The 24,024-nt window shown below is 47.7% G+C and overlaps 2 protein-coding genes across 7 annotated transcripts in view; both read right to left on the bottom strand.

The window, feature by feature from the left end:
* The window catches only part of PHF12 (PHD finger protein 12), a 38,951-nt gene extending 20,650 nt beyond the window's left edge, over positions 1 to 18,301 (bottom strand). For 3 of the 4 annotated variants that reach the window (XR_006271553.1, XM_043479406.1, XM_043479426.1), the window contains exons 1-2: positions 18,167 to 18,301; positions 17,336 to 17,517 (exon numbers count right to left, since the gene is read on the bottom strand). Coding sequence is in view for 3 of the 4 variants with exons in the window: in XM_043479406.1 (XP_043335341.1) it covers positions 17,336 to 17,517; positions 18,167 to 18,232 (248 nt within the window). In the remaining variant the exon portion in view is untranslated. Of the gene's footprint in view, positions 1 to 4,637; positions 5,300 to 17,335; positions 17,518 to 18,166 lie in introns of those variants that run through there. The other variant, XM_043479414.1, reaches the window with a different exon arrangement.
* A 3,704-nt stretch (positions 18,302 to 22,005) lies between these two features.
* SEZ6 (seizure related 6 homolog) overlaps positions 22,006 to 24,024 on the bottom strand; it is a 47,760-nt gene continuing 45,741 nt past the window's right edge. For 2 of the 3 annotated variants that reach the window (XM_043479378.1, XM_043479394.1), the window contains exons 14-17: positions 23,806 to 23,844; positions 23,438 to 23,555; positions 23,251 to 23,353; positions 22,006 to 23,086 (exon numbers count right to left, since the gene is read on the bottom strand). In XM_043479378.1, the coding sequence (XP_043335313.1) occupies positions 23,054 to 23,086; positions 23,251 to 23,353; positions 23,438 to 23,555; positions 23,806 to 23,844 (293 nt within the window). In that variant the 3' untranslated portion in view covers positions 22,006 to 23,053. The remainder of the gene's footprint in view (positions 23,087 to 23,250; positions 23,354 to 23,437; positions 23,556 to 23,805; positions 23,845 to 24,024) is intronic. The other variant, XM_043479386.1, reaches the window with a different exon arrangement.

The following is a 24,024-nucleotide window of genomic DNA, read 5'->3' as shown; positions in this document are numbered from 1 at the left end:
AGCAGGAGGAGAAGGGGACGACAGAGGATGAGATGGCTGGATGGCATCACCGACTCTATGGGCATGAGTTTGAGTAAACTCCAGGAGTTGGTGATGGACAGGGAGGCCTGGCATGTTGAGATTCATGGGGTTGCAAAAAGTCAGACACAACTGAGCGACTGAACTTAACTGAACTGAACTGAAAGGGTATAGCAGTGGTGGAGGGTAGGGTGGGGGGAAGATAAATTAGGATTTTGTGATTAACACACATACACTGCTAAATATAAAGTAGGTAAACAACAAGGACCTACTGTATAGCGAAGGGAACTATATTCAGTATCTTGTAATAATCTATAATGAAAAAGAACGTGTGTGTGTATATATATATAACTGAATCACTTTGCAAACACTTCAAACACAACATTGCAAATTAACTATAATTCAATTAAAAAATTAAAAAGAAATGCAAATTCTGAGCCCTCACTCCAGGCCTACTGAGTCAGAAATTCTGAGACAGCCTCAGTAACGTGTGTTTAACAAGCTCTCCAGGTGATTCTGCTCAACATCCAAGTTTGAAAGCCACTGCTATACAGAATAAGGTTACATTTATGCTTAGGAAATTCCTACATTTGGTTCCTGGGATTCACCAACTTGGAATGATGTGAAGGAAATTTTTGTTCATAATATATGAAAAATGCTAAAAACAAATTATTATATATATTTTATATATGTATAGGCTATGAATATATAAGGACTCTTCCTTAAGTCCTAGGCCTTAATGCTAGGCTGCTTTACCCTTTCTACCTAAATAGCATTTAGCCTGACAATTTTTCCTAGCTCCTGCTTTGTCAACACATCCCTGGAGCCCTAAGCGTACATGTCAGGATGTCCACCAAGCCCTCACAGCTCATTGCTTCCTATTTGGTTTCCGTGGTGGAATCTCAGGAGGATCCTTACCAGGAAGCAGAAAAAAGGAGGCACAGCGGCCTACTGGGACAGGTCTTCAAGCCCTAGATAACCACACGTGAATGTCACCTGTAAAGTCTCCCCTAGCTCCTTCCAATATATTTCCTCACAGGCCATATCCAAACTAATGAAATGCATGTGTGTAATTTGCAAAGGCCTACAGACTCTGCTATGCTTCAGCAGCTGTCATATTAAAATTAACCCTGAAAGGGCTGTCATTTCTGATTCTGTTTTTCATCATTTCTTTTCATCTGCCTACTGGCTTTGTGTTTTGTATCAAGATAACCTACACCAAACATGTAAAGCAGGGAGGGGTGAGGCAAGGTGGCAGTGGCTTAGATCTTTTTACCAAGATGTGAATGCCCCCCTGGCTGCTCTTCCTGCCTTCTTCAATCTATGTCTAACCCTGCTGGCAAAATAATTCTGCCACAATCTGATCATGTCAGTCTCCTAATGAAAAGCCCTTCCATATCGCCCTCACCCCAAAAGGATAAAGGTCAAGCTCCTCAGTACTGCAGGCCAGGAATCTGCCCCTTCCCCAGCTCCATTAGTCTGGTGGCTTCCCATACAGTCCACGCTGTTTCTCAACCCTGTGTCTCTCTGCTCATGCCAGAGCTGCTACCCACAGCCACAAAAGCTAAGCCTGCCTCCAATCCTTCATCTGGTGAACTCCTTATTTTCTGGAGCCCAAGTCAGGCATCATCTCCAGCAAGTCTCCTCCGACAGCCCGCGATCCTCTACGGCACTTCTGGGCCACACTATACACTGAACTCTCAGGGCACCTGAGTCCTGCTCTCGGCCTCATTTACCTTTGTATTTCCAGTCTCTGCATAATGTTTGGCACACAGCAGGTACACAATAAAGCTTTAAAGAACTGGGGGACGCAAAATGAATGGGCTTCTAAGAGTGAATGTAACTGCCCCCTGGCCAAAGTCATGAGATGAGGCAATGTGGTTGGGTACTTATTTTGGTGGTTAAATCACACATGAAATTACTTATATTTTCTGTCACAAAACAATAAGATATCAGAATCAAAGTCCATACCTGCAAGCCTAAACTTCATACAGCAACACCCTACTTTAAATCCTCTTTACACAATTTATCTTTCTTAACACAGGGGTAAAATGCTTAAAATCTGTATTAAGCAGCTCTCAAAAGTAGTTCCTGGTTGGCTTCTAAAGGATCACTTTTAGAGATACCATGCTTAAGAACATTTCTCAGAATCCTAGATTATGACCATCTTGTCTACCCTGAAGTGTGGGATGAGGGCTGCGAGTTTAGGGAGTCATGAAGGAAAGTCAGAGTGTTGTCTCCAGGATGAACACTTTAGACATTTTAAAAAGTGAAGCCTTGCTGCTTTCTTAGAGACAGAATATGCATCTTGAAATAAATTTGAAAATATGGTATCTCGAGAGAAGGCAGTAATATCTGAGATGGGATGAATAGGGAAGGAAGGTCTATGTTTCTTGAAAATGACCATCACAGTCATGGCTGGAAAACAGGAATCACCCACCAGGCTTTCTCATGATGATGATTCTTTCCTCTTTGCTTTGAGCAAGTCCTTTCAAGCTATGTGGAAGGCAGCTTTTATAAAAAGCTTTTATTTTTTGGCCATACCACATGGCATGTAGGCTCTTAGCTCCCTGACCGGGGATTGAATCTATGCCCTCTGCACTGGAAATGTGGAGTCTTAACCACTGGACAGCCAGGGAAGTCCTTAGAAGGCAGTTTTTCAACTCAGACATCTAGATAAAGATTCACGAAATGGCTCAAGGAAAGACAGCCTGCCATTGGGGTAGGGTAATGAGCTCAGAAACTAGTTCTGAAGATGCTGTTCTGCAAGCAGACTAATTTTGTTCTGTATCAGAAACAGTGCCAACAGAGAAAGGATTCCAGGGAGAAAGGAGATTCTTTTTTTTTTTTCTTTTCATTTATTTTTATTAGTTGGAGGCTAATTACAATATTGTAGTGGTTTTTGCCATACATTGACAGAAACCAGCCACGGATTTACATGTATTCCCCATCCCGATCCCCCCTCCCAAGAAAGAAGATTCTACAGCCTTGGGGTTGCTCACACACACATCCTGAGGACTCCCCTGCCTCATCCACTCATCTTAAAGCTCCTTTCCTCATTAGAACAGCATTCTCACAAGTTAAGCATGCAACTTCGAAACAATTATATGCATGCCAGAGTCTTTAAATCATAATATGCCTGTCAAGAAGAACAGGGTTCCATCCCAGCTCCCTCTCAACCCTGTATATCAATGAAGACAGGGCGCTGAAGGCCATCCTCTACAGAAGGAAACGATTAAAAGTTAAAGTCAGGTAACGCTGAAATTATCAGAGTTTCTGCTGCTCAGTAGTAAAAACCATAAAAACACTACTGTGAGCGAGAGCCACTTGTAAAGACATCAGTGTGCTTCCTAATCACTAAGCTTAGAAACAGCAGAGTGATAATCTCATTTTACATCTAGTGTATTACGGTTCACAAAGTGTTTTCACAGATGCTCTTATTTGATCTTCACCATCAAACTGTGAAAATTCTTACTCCCATCATACAGGTATCTCCAAACTCATTTATCTAAAGCTATGGAGTCAGAAAGCAGCAGAATGAGAACCAAAATCAGCTTCCTGGTTCTTCCAAATCTTGAGCCCAATCTGTTTTTAAAGAACCTTTGGGAGTTATCTTATTTCTGGGGAACACAATGGAATATCCATCAGGGTAACTTACTCAACCACAAGGTCAAGCATTTCCCTCTCCATTAGTCTTCCTTTATTGAGTTCCCACTGCTTCCTAACCAGTGCCACACTGGAGGTACCACGCTGGAGGAAGGACACGAAGCAAACCAGTTATGATCTACCCGGTCAAGAAACTCAGCCTCTAGGGAGAGAAGACCAGTCATTCATCCACTCAAGTATTTACTGGACACCATGTTATGCTTCCCAGGCAGTGCAGTGATAAAGAATCCACCTGCCAATGCAGGAGACACAAGTTCCATCCCTGGGTCAGGAAGATCTCCTGGAGGAGGAAATGACAACCCACTTCAGTATTCTTGCCTGAAAAATTCCATGGACAGAGGAGCTTGGTGGGCTACAGTCCACAGGGTCGCAAAGAGTTGGACATGACTGAATTCTCTCTCTCACACCCACACCCCGCCTCCCCTACGTTATGTTAAGCAACGTACTAAGTGGCAAGATTTCAGAAACGGTCCTTGCTCTCACGGACCACAGTGGAGAGACAACATGGAAAGGATAGTTGGTATGGAGACCACATACAACCAGCTACAAGCTGCTTCTTGGCATAAAGACCTATGTAAGACTCAACTGCTCATGGATCCCAGACAACCCAGAGCCTCAGAAGTTTGGTCTTTTGGTATCTGAAGGTGACAGTGGCCCTTCCCTGATTCTTTCTACATTGCAACAACTGCTATTCAGCAAGTCGTAATTAAGCCAGTAATCTAGAGATGATAAAGTTAAAGATCTTGAGGTGTTCATGAGGAGAGTAGTTTCATTTTTTTAATTTTATTTTTTGGCCAAGCTGGGGATCATGTGGGATTTTAGTTCCCTGACCTGGGATCGAACTCATGCCCCCTGAATTGGGAGCACAGAGTCTTAACCACTGGATCGCCTGGGAAGTCCTGAGACTATAGTTTTAGAAGAAGAAGGTGTATTTCGGTATTGTGACAACCTACCTGATAAAGGAAGGTTCTGGGAGCGGAGACATTTTCCTGGGAACAGAGACTGAACTCCACCAAGCATACAGTGGTCCACCAACCACCTTTAGGTTCCTTCTGAGAACTAAGTCCTGGGAAGAAAGGTGAGCCCTGGAAAAGTGGTGTTCTATACGTGAGCTGGCTTGTCTTGGAAAACTGGTAGCTCTTTAGACAACAGGTCAAGGATCTTTATTTTCTGGCTTCAAAGAATATGGCCCACAGTGCTAGAAAACAGGCACCCTTCTCCCCAGGACAGAAGGGTGTCCTGGGAGCATGGTACTCTTACAGAATCTTCCCATCTTCACGGCTATGGATGTTTCCTTCCAGATCGTTTGCTAAAAAGCAATTACTGCAATTACTGGCCAGAGAGCGACTGTTCACTGCTCTGCAACTTGCTATTTATTTTAACCACTACCTGATCTTGAAGACATTGTAAGCTATAAAATACTTCACAACAATGGAGCTCTAAATCTTCAGAGATGTTACAACTGAAGGATATGCATCTCACAGAGTAGTGCTCTGTGAGGCCTGAGAGGGCCTATAAATTGTTAACAGTAACATCTGCACACAAACCAATTAAAAGGCTGGTCAAAGGGGCTTCCCTGGCCGTGCAGTGGTTAAGAATCCACCATGCAATGCAGGGGCCACCAGTTTGACCCCTGGTCCAGGAAAACTACTGAGGCCCACGTGCCTGGAGCCCCAGCTCTGCAACAAGAAAAGCCACCACAGTGAGAAGCCTGTGCACTGCAACAAGGAAGACCCAACTCAGCCAAAAATTTAAAAAAAAAAAAAAAAGCTTGTCAAAAACATTAATTATTTCAAGCAAAAACTCCTAAACCTCTGCTGCAGGACTCTAGCATCTGAACTCCCACAAACAAATCAAATGATGTGCCTCTGTTGCTGAAGAGGTTGTCTAGATTGGTCTATTGAGAAAATCACAGACATACAACCTTCAGCTAACTGTAATATCTGTGCTGGGTCAAAGATTCAAAGTCCAGAGCCAGATGATCCCAACTTACAGCTAAAGGATGGAAGGAGCCCGGTTTTAATTTAGAATGTCTCTTTCATTCACTAATGAGGCAGCAGCTCACCACTGCAGGTGGAAGATGTTGGTAGCTGTCATGGTTCCTGGCTCTCTAATTAAGAGGATCTATTTCAGTCATATACCAGTGCGGTTGGTCCCAGTCTAACCTCACTCATCTCCCTCGCCTATTAATACATGTGAACCTGCCCGACATTAACATTTACTTCAGATTTAGTCGCTACCAGCGGGACCTGTTGCTCCATAGCTCTGTGCTAATTATCCATCCAGCACAAGCAGTTTTTCAATATAGAACTGGAAGGGAGAGGGGGAGGGGATCGAGAGAACAAAGGGAGGAGGGGAGAGGTGAAGGGAGACAGGGAAGCAGAAAGACTGCCTTTTATTTCAGAGATTTCTTTTTTGCATCACAACATGGAGATAAAAATGGTACAGGGCTCTGGACTTTTTTTTTTTTTTTTTTTTAATATGTTGTTACTGATGTATGGCTTGCAAATGTCCATCCAGCTAAGTGACACTGACATTTTAAAACTTGAGCCAAAGGCAGTCAGAGAGACATGAAAATATCACCTAACCAAATTAAAAGCTTTGGTGTATGTCTTAGGACAAAAGGAAGCAGGTGGATGAAGAAATACTTAAAAAAGAACACACTCCATTTTCTCTCCCTGGACTGACAAAATATTCTATGTAATACACAGAGGAACACTGTTCAAACAGCCTTTCTGTATACAATACACCAACAGCCTTCCACTCCGTTCTCTTCTAAAAGAGGTCAGTCAAATGAACTGGTGAGGGTCCCTCCTGTCAGAACCCATCATTCTCCAAGAATCAGAAGCTCTCCAGCCCCACAAATGGTTGTTTCAGTTGAAATAAAATATCAGACTAAGAAAGGTTTCACTGCCTGCAGCCCCCCCTTCCCCATCATCTGTATGTCCCCTCCCCTTTTTGGGGTGGTGGGGGTGTTCAGTCAGCAAACAATAGCACTGAGCGGTTCTGATTTTTAATTTCACAGTTCATGGGTCTCATCCATCCACGTGAGGTCCACTACCAGATAAAAATCCTGCATTTATATTTAATGGCATTGTGCAAGACTGAGTGCTGAAGACAATACATGCTCAGAACAGGCCTCCTCTCTCTGACTGGCCCTGCTGCTCTTGGCTAGCTCAGGAAATGTGTCGGTACTAGTCAAAACGGGATCGCTGACAGGACCATAGCTGTGTCTCAGCCTCCCAGCAGCCATCTTGATCTACAAAGGCATCTACCCGCATAGAAAACAAGCCTTTTATGAACTGAAATCAGTTTCTGGCCTGGAAAAGCTAAGAGGTGACAGTTCAAGTTTAATTTAAAAACATCTGTTTAAATTAAAAGCTGTATTAATAATTCCTCAATTTACTGGTCTGTGTTTTGAGGCAACAAAACTTAATGAAATTTAAATGTCAGAAGAAATAGTAAGCTTCCCCTGGACACTTGTGTGGGCATTAGCTTTTCCCTTCACGGATGGCCTACCTTTCAAAGGCAGGAAAGATGGTCATACTGAAGGATACTGAAGAGATGAAAGTGGAGAGAAAGTTCATGGGGTCCCTGAACCTTAATTTCTTCCTCTCCTTTATCCCAGCTACTGACTCAAATACAGCTAATGCCACAAAGTACATAAAAAGTACACGCACTGCTGGTTTTTTCATGCAGAGCCTCAGTGGCTGTGTTAACAAGGAGGCCAATGCAGTGCCAGACCATTACAAATGCCCCATTGAGAAACTTAGCTAGTTGCGTCACTTCCACAGGCATATAATCCTTTCAAACTGACTGTGCCCCCCGATTTTATTGCCTTCATGTAGAGCTTCACTGGCCATCCTCCCAGTGAAGGACACCTGGAAAAGAGGGTTACAAGTAGTGAAGGGCAAGGAGGAGGTGGGGCAGACCACCGACAGTTACACCAGGTGTCTGCCTCTGCTAACTTCTCTACAAGCCGAGCCCCGGTGCCACAGGACCTCATCTATCACTGGGGTGGCTGTTCTTGCAATCCTGGCTTCTCTACAATGGAAAATGAGCTGGCTGCAAACATTTTAAAAATGGGCTTCATTCATTCACCTAATGATGGATGCTGGAGTCCACTTGTCTTAGAAAAGAGTCGATATTCTGGCCTTAACAGTCACTTTTTAATAGTCTCAGGGAACATTCCATGGGAAAGTAGAACAATTTTAACTGTGTATTCCATAAAAGTCTCCAAGGTATGGAAAACTGGGTACTGCTCTGTGGTCAAATTTCAGTGGACGACCAAGAGTAAGGAAATAGCCAGGCCACACTCTTCTTGTGAACACAGCTCAGGGAATCTGGAACAGTTCACATCTTACAGATACTGGGCCTAAAATTCTATAAAGGTTGGGAAAACTAAAAACAGTGTTAACATCTTAGATGTAGGGAGACCATCTATTTGAAAGCCAGCTAAATGCAGAGAGCAGGTTTCTACCCATGGCCCAGCTGCTCTTCCCCAAGGAGGATTTCTGCTTCATTTACTCTCCACTGACAGGGTCTTCTTTAAAAAAAAAAAAAGGGAAGGAGGAGGCATAAAGCTACCATTTGGGCCAAAACAGCACAGGACTTATTCCCCTCTTCTTTGACTCTGCTGCTCGCCCCTCCCCCAATTTCACTTAGAAACCTCAAAGCTCCCCGCCCTGCCCAGCTGAAGTAATCTCCTGGGCATGCTGTCAGACTGTGCTGTCGTGGTTTGATGCCACAGCTAAGTGCTGACTTGGGCTTCTGAAGCCTTCCAGTTATACCCCTGGTGACCTATTTAGGAGCTAAACACACTTGTCAGAGACAGCGCCATGATTCTTCCTTTCTGCCCACTGTTCTCTCAGATGGCCCCCAACCAAAGAACAATCACCCTAAAAGGCCTGAATGTGTGCACACAAATGCTAAGACCTGTGGGAAGCTTGCATGCAGCAAGCATACAGGCCCTGGACAGGAGCTCTTTCCTGTGACTTAAATAACCTGCAGACAGTTTTCCTACTTCAAGGCCATGAACTGCAGCCCAAAGTCAAAGATGTCTGATATCATGGAGTCAGGTGTCAGAATTACCTTGAGTTAGATGACTAAGTGTCATCTCTGCCAAGCAAAACCGAGAGGACTACTGAGGAGGGATAAAGCAAAACACAGATAATAGAGCAAAACAACATCAATATCAGCATCAATAAAGGTCAAAATTAGTGACAGAATTCTCCCTACATTTAAGATGGTCTTTCATAAAAATGGCAAGCAAGGTCAAGGAAAGTTACATATGGCCAACCCAAGTACAGGCCTATGAAATATTACAGGTTTAGACACTTTTAATGAGATTCACATAGTAAAATTTTCACAATGTATTTTGACCAATAACTGATAATTGTTCATGGAGAAAGTTCACCGTAGTTTCTCCCTGGTGTTTCCAGAACTTCGTTAAAACCAGGAATCAGAAGAACTCTGACAGTTAGTCAACATGGGAATTAAAAAGCTTCCAGCTCATCGCAGGAGCCCATGGCTGGGAGAAAGAACAGGAGTAGCTCCACACTGGACAAATTTGTAATGCAGAGACTTTTCTAAACTCACTTAAAGTTCCATGCATTTCATTAGCTTTTCTGCTCTGTTCTTTGCACAAATGCAGACAGGGGAACAAATACCCAGCATCCTTCTGAGGATCACAGCTGGATAAAAGCCTGTAAAATGTATTGGCACTGCCTGGAATTTAACCTTGCTAGCAATTCCGAGAGGTACCCCCATTCCTGCCTGGCCAGGAGGTACAGTAAAGTCTTTGGGCTATGGATAAATTCAAATCCCACAGAATCCTCTCCTGTTTTGTGCTGTGCTCAGATGTGTCCAGCTCTTTGCGACCCCATGGACTGTAGGCCGCCAGGCTCCTCTGTCCATGGGACTTCCCAGGCGAGAATACTGGAGAGGGTTACCATTTTCTTCTACAGCCCATCTTCCCCACCCAGGGATCAAACCTCCATCTCTTGTGTCTCCTGCACTGGCAGGCGGATTCTTTACCACTGAGCCACCTGGGAAGGCCCCTCTCCTGTTCACTTGAGTTTACTTCAAAAAAAGCCTTAGGCACAGCCCAAAGCAGTGAGAGAGACCAATGTTAGGTTCAGGCATTGACACTCTCCACCCCGCAACTAAGACTTTTGTCCTTTCAAGACCAGGAAACCTTTCCTGAGAGATACCCTGGATAATTTGTCAGAAAACAGGGGAAGGGCAAAGATTAAAAACCCAAGCTACTAATATATAGGAAAGCAAACGTTAATGACGGAGAAAGGAACGGTCACCATGTTTGTGTTAACAAAGTACCATCCGCTTCGAAGAAGCCAGACATCATTTCTGTTACCCAACCAATGTTTATCTTCGCACCTCTCTCATTTGTGACACCACTAAGTATTATGCAACGGTGAGCAGAGGAGATGGGTCAGTCTCTGGCTTTTAACTAGTTTAGTGAGCACTGAGTATAGGATTGCAAAAGGGAAAGGAGTGTAGTTCTTTGAATGAGTGAGTCAAGTTTTTCATTACTTAGAAAATGTCATCAATCTGCAAGGTATACCTGGAATTTGCTTATTGTGAATTCAACAAGAGCTGTGTGTAACGGCCAAGCCCCTTTTCGCCGATGGGTCAAATCAACGATTTCTCCTTTTATCAGTGTCCATTACACCCCTCAGTGTCTTTTGCCTCCCATACAAAACTCCATCTTTAGAAAAAAGAACAAAAAAAGACCAAAAAAAAAAAAAGACTTCATCTTTATCCTTATTTGCTGAGACTAGATTTAGAAAAAAATTAAGGCTTAAAGGATGAGGAATTTGATATCTGGAAATGGCAGGCAGAAAAAGGAGTCACCTTCTTATTCTTCTTAACTGTTCTTGAGTCATGGGAAAGGCAGTCAGTTAGTGACCTGTGCATGCGGCCTGGGCACAGTGACAAATCTGCAACACCAAAGTGCCTTTCTGAAATTCGGTCTAGGACTCGCACTGAATACAAGGTCCTCCTCTTGCAGGGAATTGGCAGAGGGACAGCTGTACTCCTGTCCTGTCTCTTGGGAGGCTAGCATTACGCAGAGGTGCTCTCAGAAGTGTCACTCACTGCATGGCAATGCAGCTGGCCCATGCTGCACTCCCTAGGGGCTTTAAGTCAAGGAAGAACAGTGGAGGGGGGAAGACAAACTTTTCCCCCACTGCTCTAATTACTTAAAACTCTGGCACTTTAAAACTAGAATGCATTTCCAGGAGCCTGTGCTGCATTATCATAGTAAATGCCATCATAAACTCAACCAGAATTTTCTACCAGGTTGGCCTGCTTAACTACACACCCAAGGAACAGCTGTTTATGCGCTGGGGGTGGGACAAGAAAGCTCAGAGATGGATTTTAAAACTCTTACCCAGAACTCAAAACAAACAACAATCAACTTCATCTATTTACTATTGTTCTAGCAACTTGTAGAAGAAAAAATATACCCGTTTCTGTTAAGAAGCAGGACACCTGCATTTCTAGGGTACCAAAAAACCCCCTCCTGGGGGCATCATAGCAGATGGTTTCTTGTATAACCTACATAAAACCTTCAAGCAAATAGTCTCTGCCTGCTATCTCCCTATTTACTGCTATCTGGGCTTAGATATAGATACATATAAACAGGTGAGGAATTCACTGCAATGTTCAAACCAACTTTTTGTTCTTGTTAACCGGGATCAAAAAGCTCACTAATTCATCTATAGTTATGTCCACCCCAAGGCTGTTACCTATCAAACTGAGGTGATTAAAATCTTCCTCCTTACACCAGGGCCCTCCATGTATGAGAAGTGCCTGTACACAGAAATTTTCTATTGTGGCTGGTGGGAGCCATGTGGTGGATTTTTTTTATACATCCTCCATGGTAACTTTCAGCTTTACTTTTTTCCTAAGAGAGGTCACCCAGAAAAGCTGAAATAGCAACATACCAAATCATTATAAGGTTCCCTCTACTGAGACACATCATCCTGAGTTCATGAAAAATCCTTTACTTACTGTCTCGACATAGACAACATAGGCAAAGACATTAAAGTGTGCTTAAATCAACCGTCTTTTACTAGATAAAGAGTAAAAATTAAAAAATAAGAAGATAGGGGAAGTGAAAGACAACCTACAGAATGGGTGAAAATACTCGCAAGTCATATATCTGACAAAGGACGTGTATCTAGAATACATAAAGAACTCCTACAACTCAGTAATAAAAATACAAATAACCCAATTAAAATCAAAGGATCTGAATAGACATTTTTCCAAGAAAATATACAAATGATCAAGAAGCACATGAAAAGATGTTCAATATAGTCAGCCATCAGGCAAATGCAAATCAAAACCACAGTGAGATGGCATGTCATACCCATAGGATGGCTTTAATCAAGAAGACAAGTAATAGCTAGTACTGAAAAGGATGTAGAGAAACTGGAATGCTCATACAGTGCTGATGGGAATGTAAAATGATGCAGCCACTTTGGAAAATAGTCTGGCAGTTCCTCACAGGTTAAATATAAGAGTTACCATATGACCCAGTGATTTTACTCCTGGGTATATACCTAAGAGAAATGAAAACAGATGTCCAAGAGAAAGCTTGCACTCAAGTTTCTAAAGCATGATTATTCACAATAGCAAAAAGAACAAATAACCCAAATACCCATCAACTGATGAATGGACTTTAAAAAATACAGGGTGTGTGTGTATATATGGTAGTCATATATAGAATTGTTTTCAGCCATAAAAAAGAATGAAGTACTCACAGATCTTAGAAGGATGAACCCCGAAAACTCACCCAGCCCTTCTGAGTACCACTTGTACTTCTACTCAAGAGCTTAATAAAAAACAGTGTTTCATTCAACACACAGTAGTGACTATTTGAATTCCTTTTCAGTTCAAATTAAATAATTTATTTGCCTTTATGATCTGGCTTTTAAACAATTCTCTTGGAAACACTTGATTAAGAATTTTAAAAAGACCAAGACGAATCTCACCTCCAAGATTAAAATGAAGGCAGTACCTAAATATGACTTTTACAGATTTAAACACATTAAAAAACAAATAAACAAAAACATAAAACCCCCAATACCACAAAGGCCTCAAACAGTCCTAACATATTAGTGGAGCCCATCTGTAAAGTACTTTGAGAGCCTTAAGGAACAGCAAGAGATTGACATTTTGTGAGTAACCAACTCATCCCAAATATTATCCTTATATTTTTAAACAGTGTTTGTCTGTTATCTTCCAACTACAGCACTCATTTTGTTACTGGGGTCCTTGAGCCCCACGTTAAGTTTACGAAGCCTTTGGTAAAAATAAATGAAATAAATCTGAAAAAAAAGTAAAGTTCACAAAGCATGCACACTGAAATTGAGTTAAAGTTAAATGTTAGTGGAACCTCGATGTCTGAGTGGATCATTTAAAAACAATACTACACATCCAGATTCCAACACAACACAGCAAATGCAAAAATAAATAAAATAAACACAAAACCAAATTAGGGTTGTTTTTTAAAGAAATCTTTTAGCCGCTCTGCACAGCATGTGGGATCTCAGTTCCCCCACCAGGGATTGAACCACATCCCCTGCAGGGGAAGTAATATTAACCACTGGACCTCCAGGGATGTCCCAGGTTTGTTTATTGTTGAATCGTTTTACTATGAGCCGGCGGAATAAAGGGAGGGAGTTCAGATGCTGCCATCTCCAGTTCTTCAGTGCCAGGCTTCTAAGCACTCAGAATGTCAGAAACAAAAGATTTGTAAGATAACACTAAAATAAACGTATTTTAATTCACCACTTGCTTGGTACTATTCTGACAACAACAAAAGCAGAAAAATCATCCCCTTAGAAGTTCGAACAGTATATAGGTTTTCTACAAGGCAGTTTTCTACTGTGTGTGTGAGACCTTTCTTGTTATGACTCACTGAAAATTAAATATGCAAAACTCCAAGCTGAGCTTAGTTTTGCCTGTGCACAGAGACCTTTTTACTCTCATTCTTCGAAAACCTCGTTTTGGATCTTGCTGCCAACACCAGAGAGAGGAAAGCCGGCCAACAATTCCAAATATAACATGCGGAGGCAAATGCTACAGAAATCTGTCTGACGGGAAGCGACCATGCTGAGGTCTGCGAGGGAGATGCACTTCTCACCCAGACCATTCTGGTCCCTCAGACTGTCTGCAGCAAAATGCAACCAGAAGCAACTATTTAGGTTCCAGTCAGCCTCACTAGTGATGCCCTATGGTACTCACTTTGTCCCTGAGAACAATCCCATCCATCTCAAACAGAAAGATGGGTCGGCTGCAACTAGAGCTCTGCCAGTTTTCTAATTTTTTTTTTTAAAGGCTAATTTTTAGGGACCAGTCCATGGAGATCAGTATTTTCAGAAAGCTAAACAATTATGATAAAGGTCAGGTTCACCAGGGAACACTTGAAAACACCTCTTCCTGGTTCTCTAGGGGCAAATTTAGTAACCCTTACCACCACTCTGAATAATTGATAAACCAGTTAAACTTGGATAAAATTGATTACCCTATCACTTAAAAGAATATGAAGACATCAGCTCCTCAAATTCAATTCTTTAGTTAAAGTCCAGGATTCTGAGCACAGGACAATCCATTCCCTCACCCAGAAAGTTATCAGAGAAAACCCAGAAACAGGGCTCCCGGTCTAATTAAGAAAGGTTCCTCATACAGAGCACTGGCCCCTAAGAAAAGACAAGACAATTAAAACAGCTTATTGGACCACTCAATTCCTCCAGTAGGTTATCTTAGAAAAACCCCCGGGGTTATGGCCATGTCACCAAGTCCAGCAGGTAAAGTGTGCCTAAAATCACTTCTGGAGCATTTTACTAGATCCTGTTCACTGTGAGGCAAGCTAATCAGGCACACCAGAGATTGAAAAAGGACTTGTCTCCCGGAACGTTGAATGGAGACCTACAGAGTTTGCAAAACTCTATCTCCCCTTTTGTACATTCTGTATAAGAGGAAAGTCATCATTACTATGCTTATGTAAATAATCCAGTCTTAGCCAGTTAAAAAGGGAAGCAAGAGAGAACAGACACACCTCCTAACCTCACTCTCACATGCCACAAATAAGTGATAATGGGACAAATTACCGAGAGCACAATCAGGAGTCAAAAATTTCTGACACTATTAACTGCTTGACCTAACTACTCCGGTTGAGATGGTTAAAGAAATACTTCTCTTGAGCTAGAGAGAGTGTGGGATAGGAAGCAGTAAAGTGGGATAAACCTCACTTGAAAGAAGGCTTCCTGCCTTTGTACCAGTATCTACAGTGTTTTGTGACTTTTGTAACTACTCAGATACATCAATGTTACATTCAGTACTAGCATCTTCAAAGAGGAAACTGGAGATGTGAAACAAGGGCTGTCTCATTTACTAGGATTCTCAAATCTCTGATTACCAGTTTCCATTCATGGTCTAAAAAAAAAAAAAAAAAAAAAGTAGTCAATGAAATGCACAGTCTGAATCTCAAAAAGAAGGAAAACCAAAGCGCCTCTCTCTCCTACCAGCTAAATTAGAACTGTTAATTGTTACAACTTGACAAGACTTGGACTCATCTAGTGCAAAGATTCAGGAGTTAGGTTTTAGAGTTTAAAAGCCCAATCTCAGGCAAAACAGCACACTTCCCCCTTGCCTGAGGTTTTTAATAAACAATTTCAGCTTGATTAAACAAATAATAAAGAGCTTACAAAAGTCTCACTCAATATGGGAATCACCCTTCTTGGTTAACATTCACTTCATTCGAGAGGTAAAATATTAACCCATGTTTTAAATCAAGGAGCCTACAATTCACTCTTAGTATGTATCAAACACAATCACAAACCAAACAAAATCAACAGGGAATAACTAGTAAGCAACACAACACCACCCAGTACAAATCTCTTCTGTGCTCAACAACAGCACAGGAAATATGACAGGAGATGGCTTACACCTTATAGGAAGCAAAGGCTAAAAACCACAGACCCTTCCTGCTGGCCTTAGTCACTAAGCAATAAAAATTTTAAAGCCATCAGCAAAGCTCCCTCCAGGATAATCATTTTTGTCCCTGCAACATTACAAGCCAAGATGGGGTGCTCTCCTGGGCAAAGGAATCTTGGGAATGGTAATGGGAGCTTCCTACAGAACTTCTGACCACAGACTTAATTTGCCCAGTATCAGTCATCTGTCTAGTAAGTGTTCCCCAAACTGCAATTAGTACAAACACACAATAGGCACTATTCCACCAACCTAGAGGCGGAATGTGAATGGAACTGTGTAGAGAGCTTAAGGAAAACCTCACTTTATGGTTTTTTTTTTTTTAAAGAAAAGGCTAAAAATGGCAATATCGAAAACGGGTGAGAACAAACGCAGCAGCCCCTCTCTTTCCCGCTCTCTCCCCAGCCATCTTCTCTCGCAAACATCTGCCTCAGTCAACTGTTGCTGAACAGAACAAGAGCCATCCGAACAAGATGTGATCGGGGTCCCGGCGCAGATGTGGGATTTTTGAGGAAGGCCGAGGTGACTTCTCTAGGCAGGAGCTGGAGTTTACACTCTTCTTGGTCGGATTGTTCTGGGCTGAACTGCTGAGGAGGATCAAGCAGCGGGCGACTAACCCAGGTCCCTCCCTCCCTCTTCGGCCTCTCGCCTCCCCTTGCGTTCAGTAAGTGGGGGGAAGAAAAAGCGCCTGGCTTTCCAGCTCTCCTCTCCTTAAAAATGCCCTCGCGGAGCCACCGCACACAGAACCCCGGCAGCAAAGAATTTTGCAGAGAAGGGTTCGCCGATCCGGAGCGGAGCAGTGAAATCGGCGCCCAAGGGCAATTTTAATTGTCTAACCCAGCTCGATTTCCTAAGAGGCGGCAGCGCGGGGAGGAGAGGGAAGAGGCAGGCAGCTCCGACAGGCAACAGGGGCAAGCGGCGGCAGAGAAAGGGGATCCCAACGGCAAGACCCCAGCCCCGGCCCCCGACGAGCTTCTGCCGAAAGGACTCCGAGGTTACCCCACCGTTCCCCAGGAGACGTCTGCAAATCATATATGCAGCCAAAATGGCGCTGAGAATAAAAATATAATTTAAAGGCGGGTCGCCATATTGTAAACAGAGAAGCAGAGCAGAGGCGGACTCGAGAGACACCCTCCATGATTTCTTCCACGACTGGGAGCGCCCGGGTGCCGGGTCCCTCGGGCCTGGACCAGGGCAGCTCCGGCGGCCGAGGGCTCCGCGCACCCACCCCGAGGCCAGCCCATCCCGGCAGGAGCCCGAGGGCGGCGGGCGGGCGCGCGGGCGGCGGGCAGCGAGCGGCGCAGGGCCCGGAGCTCCTCCCCTTCCTCCCCCGCCACCGCCGGCCGTGCCCCGCCGGCACCGTCCCGGCTCCCCAGCGACTTCCAATCCCAGATGGGGCACTCCGCACTCCTCCCCACCCCCACCTCGGGGTCCGGACCTACGGCTGCTCCTCCCCCTCAAACGGCCGGATCCGGGCCGCACCTGGGGGCGGGGAGGCGCTCGCCCCACCGGCTGCAGAGAGCTAGCGGCTGCAAGCGCCCGTTATCTCGGCCAGCAGGGGTAGGCCGGGTGAAGGAATGTGCCGGGAAGGGTCCGCCAAGGGGCTCCGGAGGGGGTCCCCAGACCTTACCAGCACTGGAGATGGAAGGCAGCCGGGCAGTGGTCACAGCACAAGAGGTCCCCACCTTCTTTGCAGCTATCGCAGCTGTCGTGGTTGGTGGCCCTGCCGCTTCTCCGGGGCTCCTTCTCAGGCTTCCGACTCCGCTTTTCGGCCTCGTCCGTCTTGGGGGGAGCCAGCAGAGCTTGGATTTGCTGCACACACATACAAATGGCGTGTGTGCACACTCGGAGCTCCCGGGCGGTCCGTCGCCCCCCCGGCGCGGCTTCTCCGTCACCCACCCCTCTCCCCCCTTTTGTCCTTCTTCCTCCCATCCAGGCTGCTCCCAGAACCTTTTAGCCCCCGGAACCAGGGGGAGCCCACCCTAACCGCGTTCCTGCCGCACAACAACGAGCACCGCTTCTTCCAAACGGGGAGGATCAGAGTAGGGGGATGGGGAGAGGGTGCGCGGTTCCCTTCTCGCCACTTCCTTGTATGGACAGTGGGGGACTCCAAAGCCAGGCTCGGGAAAGGCCTGAAGCCGGGTACCCGGACGTGCTGGGGGAAGCACAAAGGGGCCGACAAAGAGGGGGTGGGGAGGCCCGCCGGTGCAAAGAGATGGAGTGGGCTGGCGCTTCGGGAGAGCGAATCGAGGGCGGCGGGTAGGTGAAACTGCTGCAAACGTCCTCGGCGGCTGAGCTCAGCCCCCCGAGTTGCAAAGATGGGAGGGAGAGTCTGGGTGAGGAAGAGCCCCCCCCCTCCCCCGGCCCTCTTGCGCTGCGAGCTCAGGGCCGGCTTTGTGGGGCGGAGGGCGGAGGTTCCCTCCCGGCGCTGGGGGAAGGGGATGAGGTGGGCCACTCTTACCTCCATCAGCCCCCCCGACGTGTCCAAGTCGTACACGATCGTCTTGGTCTCCATTTTCTCCCACATTCATCCACCTCCCGGGCTGGGCGCTTTCTGCTCCGGCCCCCCCAACCCCGGGGGGAGGGGGGAAGCGGGGGGAGGGGGCGCTCCGGACCCCGGCCCTTCTTCTTTTTTCCAAACACGGGTCCCGACTTCCTCGCCCTGGCTCCCCCCCACCCCCCGGCCCCCAGTCCCCGGGACGGCAGCGTCCTCCCCACGGGCCGTGAGGGGGGAGCGGCCCCTCAGCCCCGGCCCGGCGGCTGGCTGCACGGTGGGTCCCGGCTCGGGGGGAGTCAGGCCTCGGCGGGGCCTAGTCCCACAGGCTAGAGCCGGCGCTGGTGACCGCTGGTCCGGCCGGGAAGGCTGGCGGGCGCTGCCATCCCGGGGTTGGGGGGATCGGAGGCGGGGGGGTGAGAGGTTAGGTGAGGTTGTGGTACGTGAGGTGACTGCGGGGAGGGTGATGGGGGGTGGTCCCCGGGCTCCGCCTCTCGCCGCCGCCGCCGTCTGCGTCCCGGCTGCCGCGCACTTGGCGCAAACTTACCGCGAGCGCCCGCAAAGCCACCCGCGCAGGCGCCCCGGGATCGCCGCTCACCGCGCGCAACCGCAGTGACAGCCGGCGGCCGGGCTCCCGCGCAGCCGCAGAGAGGGGGCACCCCCCGGCGCGCAGCCGCGCTGGCATTCGTCTGGAGGGCCGAAGCCCCGCCTTTCAGCCCTGCGCCAGCGTACTGAGATGAAAGGGCGGGACTTGCGGTCTCGCGCAGGCGCCTGGGAAAGCTCCGAAGGGTCACAGCGCAGCCGCAGGAAGACCGGGGCTCTTCATCCATTGGTGTTTGAGTGTAGACCAAGAGGACTGTGTTCCCGCGCAGGCGTGTTGCGGATGCTCCCCTCCCGCCCCACAATAACACAACCGACTCCGGCGCAGGCGTATTGTCACCAGAAGGCCCCAACAAGAATGCTTCTCCTTTCGCCATTTTGGTAGTGGGTTATAGACTACCATGCCCTTGGAGTCCTCAGCCGTGAACAGAAAGGAGCAAAGTGTGGTGTTGGCTGGCGCTGGTAGGCTGTTGGTGACAGCCTGTACTCCTAGGGATGTAGTACTGGACTGTTTGGTTCCAGCGTCAGGTGTGGCTGGACCAGGCGCCATGTTGGTAGAGAAAAAGAAAAGCCATCGCGACGGAAAACGATGGTTTTGGTGTCGCGTTGGATGGCTTCTGTTCTCTCTTCCCTCCCGCTCCCAGCAGTAAATTTTAGCCTGAGCATCCCTGCCTTTAGCAGTGATGGCACCATGGAGGTCCGCCTGCCCGATACAAACCTCTTTTGATTACTGTCTCTGAAAACTGCCCTCCAAGAGAAAGCCAAAGGTTAAGAGTTTGTAATGCTGACAACGCCCAGCTACCTGCCCGCAGTGGACTTCAGCTCCCAGTTTGCAACGCGCAGAGGTCCAAAGGGCGAAGGGAGAGCATTGCACCCTGGGAGCAAGAATCGCGATGGGTCTGGTGGATTCTGGGAGCCGTAGTTCCGTGTGCGTGCGATGCAGTGTAATGTAGTATGGACTCGGGGAAGAGCGAGATACCTTTCAGAGCTGCCACTGTATGCTGGGATTTGTAGTCTGAAGGTCTCACCTCGGACTCTGGGCGGGGCTTCACGCTCTCCACCGCGCCCGTCCCTCCCCTTGGTGCCATCTACAGAGATGGCCAGTTGCCTCTGCCTGACTGTAGATGAAGCGGTGGAGGAGGGAGGGGCATCATTGTGCCTGACACGAGGCGTTTAGTTGGCATTGTTACCAGGTAGCTGTGTCCTGGCTCACTTTTGATGTTAAGGTATACTTAGCATTCTCAGAAACCTAAAACTGGAAAGGGCTTAAAAACCATCTGTATTAACCTCTTCATTTCCAGATGCAGAGAGAAGAGTAGTGATTTGCCTAGTTCACATAGTGAATGTATGGCAGACCTAAGAATGAAACATATTTTTTAAATTCCCAGGCTAGGATACTGTCTAACTGCCTGAGAGGAGTTGCTGCTTTGGGGTGGGGGATAGTAAGGAGGATGAGTTGTATAGGGTGAGGTCGTGGGTGTGTGGTCTTTGGTTTCTGTTCTTCTGACTTTCCTAATGATCCGGTTGGTGCCTGGGAAGAATAATAAAGTCCTGGGTCTTATTGATCAAGCAGGGGAATATGTCATGTAGATCGGCAGTCTCTACCCTCTACCAGCCTCAGCAAACAAGAAATCTTAGTGACTCGGACAGAGATGTAGCCTTCAGAGAGAGAAGGGCTGAGCTAGAAGTATGGAAGTGGCTGGACCTCATGTCTTCTTAGTGTTTCATGCTATAGATGCTCAAAAATGGGTATATCATGTACCCTCTCCTACTGGCTTCCTTTCTACAACTCAGGGCCCAGCCGTGCTGCTGTGTCAGCCTGAAGGTATTATGGGGCAGATAAGTAAGCAACTGGCACATGCCCAAAGAGCAAGGCTTTGCTTTGGTCAACACCATCACTGCAGTTGAGAACAGAAATAGGCATTAATGGGCTAATGAGGGAAATACTACTTGGCTCTGTTGACAAGTACCAGGGGAACTAATCACTCCACACACCTTCCTCTCAGAAGTTGGAGGGTGAGGTCAGCCCAGTGGGGCTAGCAGTTGGTGCCACCTTGGAGAGCTCCAGCCCTGGATGTGCCAGGGGGATTGAGGCGAGCAGGTGGGATACACATGCCTTTGGAAGTGACCTCTTGTGGCTAATATAGGCACTACATTCTGTATGGGCTGGAGCCTCTCCATCCTTCAAGGTGGCTTGTGGTAGAACCAGGAGGTGGCCAGCCATGAGTGGTCCAAGATCTCCGAGTTGGATAACTGTAGAAGTTCTGGTTGCTGCTACCATTTCCGTCTTCTGGCTTCTGAGTGCCCACAACTCCCTATTGTCTTCCTTTTGCTCTTATTCTGGAGAGCAGCCATGCAGAGCACACCTCTAAGCATGGATGTGCGTGATGCAGACCAAGGCTGGCTAAGCACATCTCAGGAGATGCTGGGGGCCATAGAGAAGGGGCAGAGATGCTGAGAGGGACTGAACAAGGCAAACTTAAGCACATCCTTTTCAGTCACCTCTTTCTGGAATCCATGGACACGGCTTTTGTTAAATTAGGAGCTAAGCCCCTAGGCTGCATTGCCTCTGCACCTGACAGTCTGGATGTTCTCTGAGGCCAAGACAGACTAGAGCCTCACGTTCAGGGGCTCAGTCTCTGATTCCTATTCCAATTTCCTAAACCTTGCTAGCTGGAATGAAGTGAAGGAGGCGTCAGGTTTTCTGGGCCTTTTCAGCAGTACAGTGCGTTTGAGGACAGACTTAGGACTGTGCCAGGCTTTGGTTCTGGACCTAGCAAAGAGGGGGAAGTGAAGCACTGGGATGGCTGAGCATTTGTTTCTGGGTTCCCATACCCCTGTGGCACCAACCTTGGGGCCTCTCACTGCACATGCCAACTGTCACACTGATCTTGTTGAGACAGTAGTCCCTGAGGCACTGGCATGTGGTTACATTTTGTTTTTGTTGGCTTGACTGCATGTGGGGCTTGCAGGATCTTAGTTCTGTGATCAAGGATTGAACCCAGGCTGTCCAGTGAAAGTGCTGAATCCGACACTGGAGCCTCCAGGAAATTCCCATGACTGGTTTTTGATAAAGTCTGGAGATGATCAGTTGGTAGGTTTAGCATGGCTTCTGACCCTCAAGTCCATATCCCATTTGTCTCCCGTCTCCCTTCACTCCAAGAAAGCACCATCCACCAGGCCATTGCTTTTTTTTTTTTTTTTTCTCCAAAAACACCATTTTAATAAGGAAACAACAGAAATAGAAGATTGTTCTCTGACTGGAGCCCAGACCCCCTATAATACATTACATGTACAAAGTAGCCTGCAGCCAACTCCTGGGCCTCTCCCTGGGATGCTTTGACCCCCTGTTCCATGCCAAATTCCTGCACCCGTGGACCTCTGCTCATCTCTAGAATATGCCTGCCACTCCCCTTATCCCAAAACGCAGTTGCCAGGAGGGAAGCCTGACAGGTCGCTGGGACTGGAGGAGGGGAAGGTGGGCAAGAGGGTGTTTTTCACAGCCGGACTGATGTCAGGGGAGGGTCTCCCTCTCTTAGGGTGTAGGGCCGCCAGGGGAGCAGCGGTGGGTGTCCTGCTTTGGTGTGGAGCATGAGTGGTGTGGCCTAGGGAAGCCCAACCTGAGCTTGGGGTAGAGTCCCTAAATCCCTTACGATCCCTTAGCATTATTGCCTCCACCAGGAAGGGGCAGGAGGCAGAACTGACCATTCCTGGGGCCTTAGAGAAAGACTAGAGATTCCCCCCAGGGGACTGATGTCAGCATGCCAGGACTACCCAGAGGTCACTGTTGAGAGCGCTTTTGGCCACTGGCAACGGCCCTGTGAGGAGCACCCTGGCACAGTTTCCGCCGCTGTCATGCCAGGGCTGCTGCATGCCAGGGCTGGAGGGTGGTCACATGGAGGGAGGTACTCCGCCCTGCCTGTGAATTCCAGCCTGGAGGTCCCAGGCCTGAGAGAGGGTCAGGAGAATGCTGGTTCTTGGTGCGTGTGCTCCAGCTGTGTTTGGCCTGGAGGCAGATGCCCCTGACTTGGACCCAAGGAAGGGCCCTAAGTGGGCAGTGGTCCCAAGAAAATAGGCCCCGGTGGGTAGTGCAGGCGGGAAGCGCACAACTTCTTGAGGGACTGGCGGCATCTCTTCCCAGGTGGTATGTACAGGAGGTGGAGGGCAAGGGAGCAGGAAGCTGGGAGCTCTGCTGCTAGACTCGGATGCAGGGCGGAGCCGGCTTCCCCAGGCCGCCCCACCTAGATGGAGACTTCATATTCTCTCGTCTCCTGCAAAGGAAAGAGACTTCTGGGAGTTGGAAACTTGTCAAAGGCTCGCCAGCCCACAATCCACCTTCCTGAGGAAAAAGGAAAGAGTGAAAGGGCTTGGCAGGACCCGCAGGGGTACCTGGCCAAGGGGGCACAGAATTGGGTCCTGACTAGGGTGTCGAGCCTGGCCTGGGTACTTACTCCAGTCTCGTAAGTTGGATTATCAAACGCTGACTCCACGGTGATGCGGTCATAAGGGCGGGGTCGTGTCCGGGGCAGCTGCAGGGGGCTCTTCCCCTGGAGCCTGTGCAGCAGAGAAGCCTAGGAGTCAGGAGTGCTGGGCAGGAGCGGGTCAGGGGTGCAGGGCAGGCAGGGAAGCTGGACTCACCTGCAGAAGTAGAGGTACACACCTCCCACCAAGAGCGCCATCGCCACCAGCGGCAAGAAGATGGCAGCTGCGATGTGAGCAGCATCCAGCGTGCTGGAGGCAGCTGGCACCTTGGCAACTGAAAGCACAGAGGATGGGGCTAGGGCAGAGGGCCCTGTCGCCTGGGTCCCACATCCCCTCGTCTCTGCCCAGGGGCAGCCAGCCGCCAGCTCCCTCTAGCTGGTGGGGAAGGAGCTTTTTGCCCCCTCCTAGTCCCAGATCTCTCTCTTTCTCTGCCCTCCCTCCTTGGGGAGCCCACAGCCTGGAAGCTGTGAGAACAAGGGGCAGGGAAATTATTTCCCTGACCCTCGAGGAGGTTGGGGGCTCACCATCCAGGCTGCGGCCGCTGTAGAAGCCGTCCAGAGAGGCTGGAATAAGAAGGGAGGGCCAAGGGCAGTGGGTGAGCCCAAAGAGCCAGACCACAAAGGCAGGGAGTGGGCTGGTCATGGGGAGGAATTTGTCCAAGGGGAGCCCACCCCAGAGTTTGTCACCAGGTCAGAAGGATCTGGCAGACAGCCGGGAGACCAAGAATAACAAGAAGTGGGGGT

Source organism: Cervus canadensis, chromosome 1, assembly GCF_019320065.1.
Source record: "Cervus canadensis isolate Bull #8, Minnesota chromosome 1, ASM1932006v1, whole genome shotgun sequence".
Classification (NCBI taxonomy): Eukaryota; Metazoa; Chordata; class Mammalia; order Artiodactyla; family Cervidae; genus Cervus; species Cervus canadensis.
The sequence above is the reverse complement of the archived record's forward strand: the minus strand, read 5'-3'. Positions and strand labels throughout refer to the sequence as shown.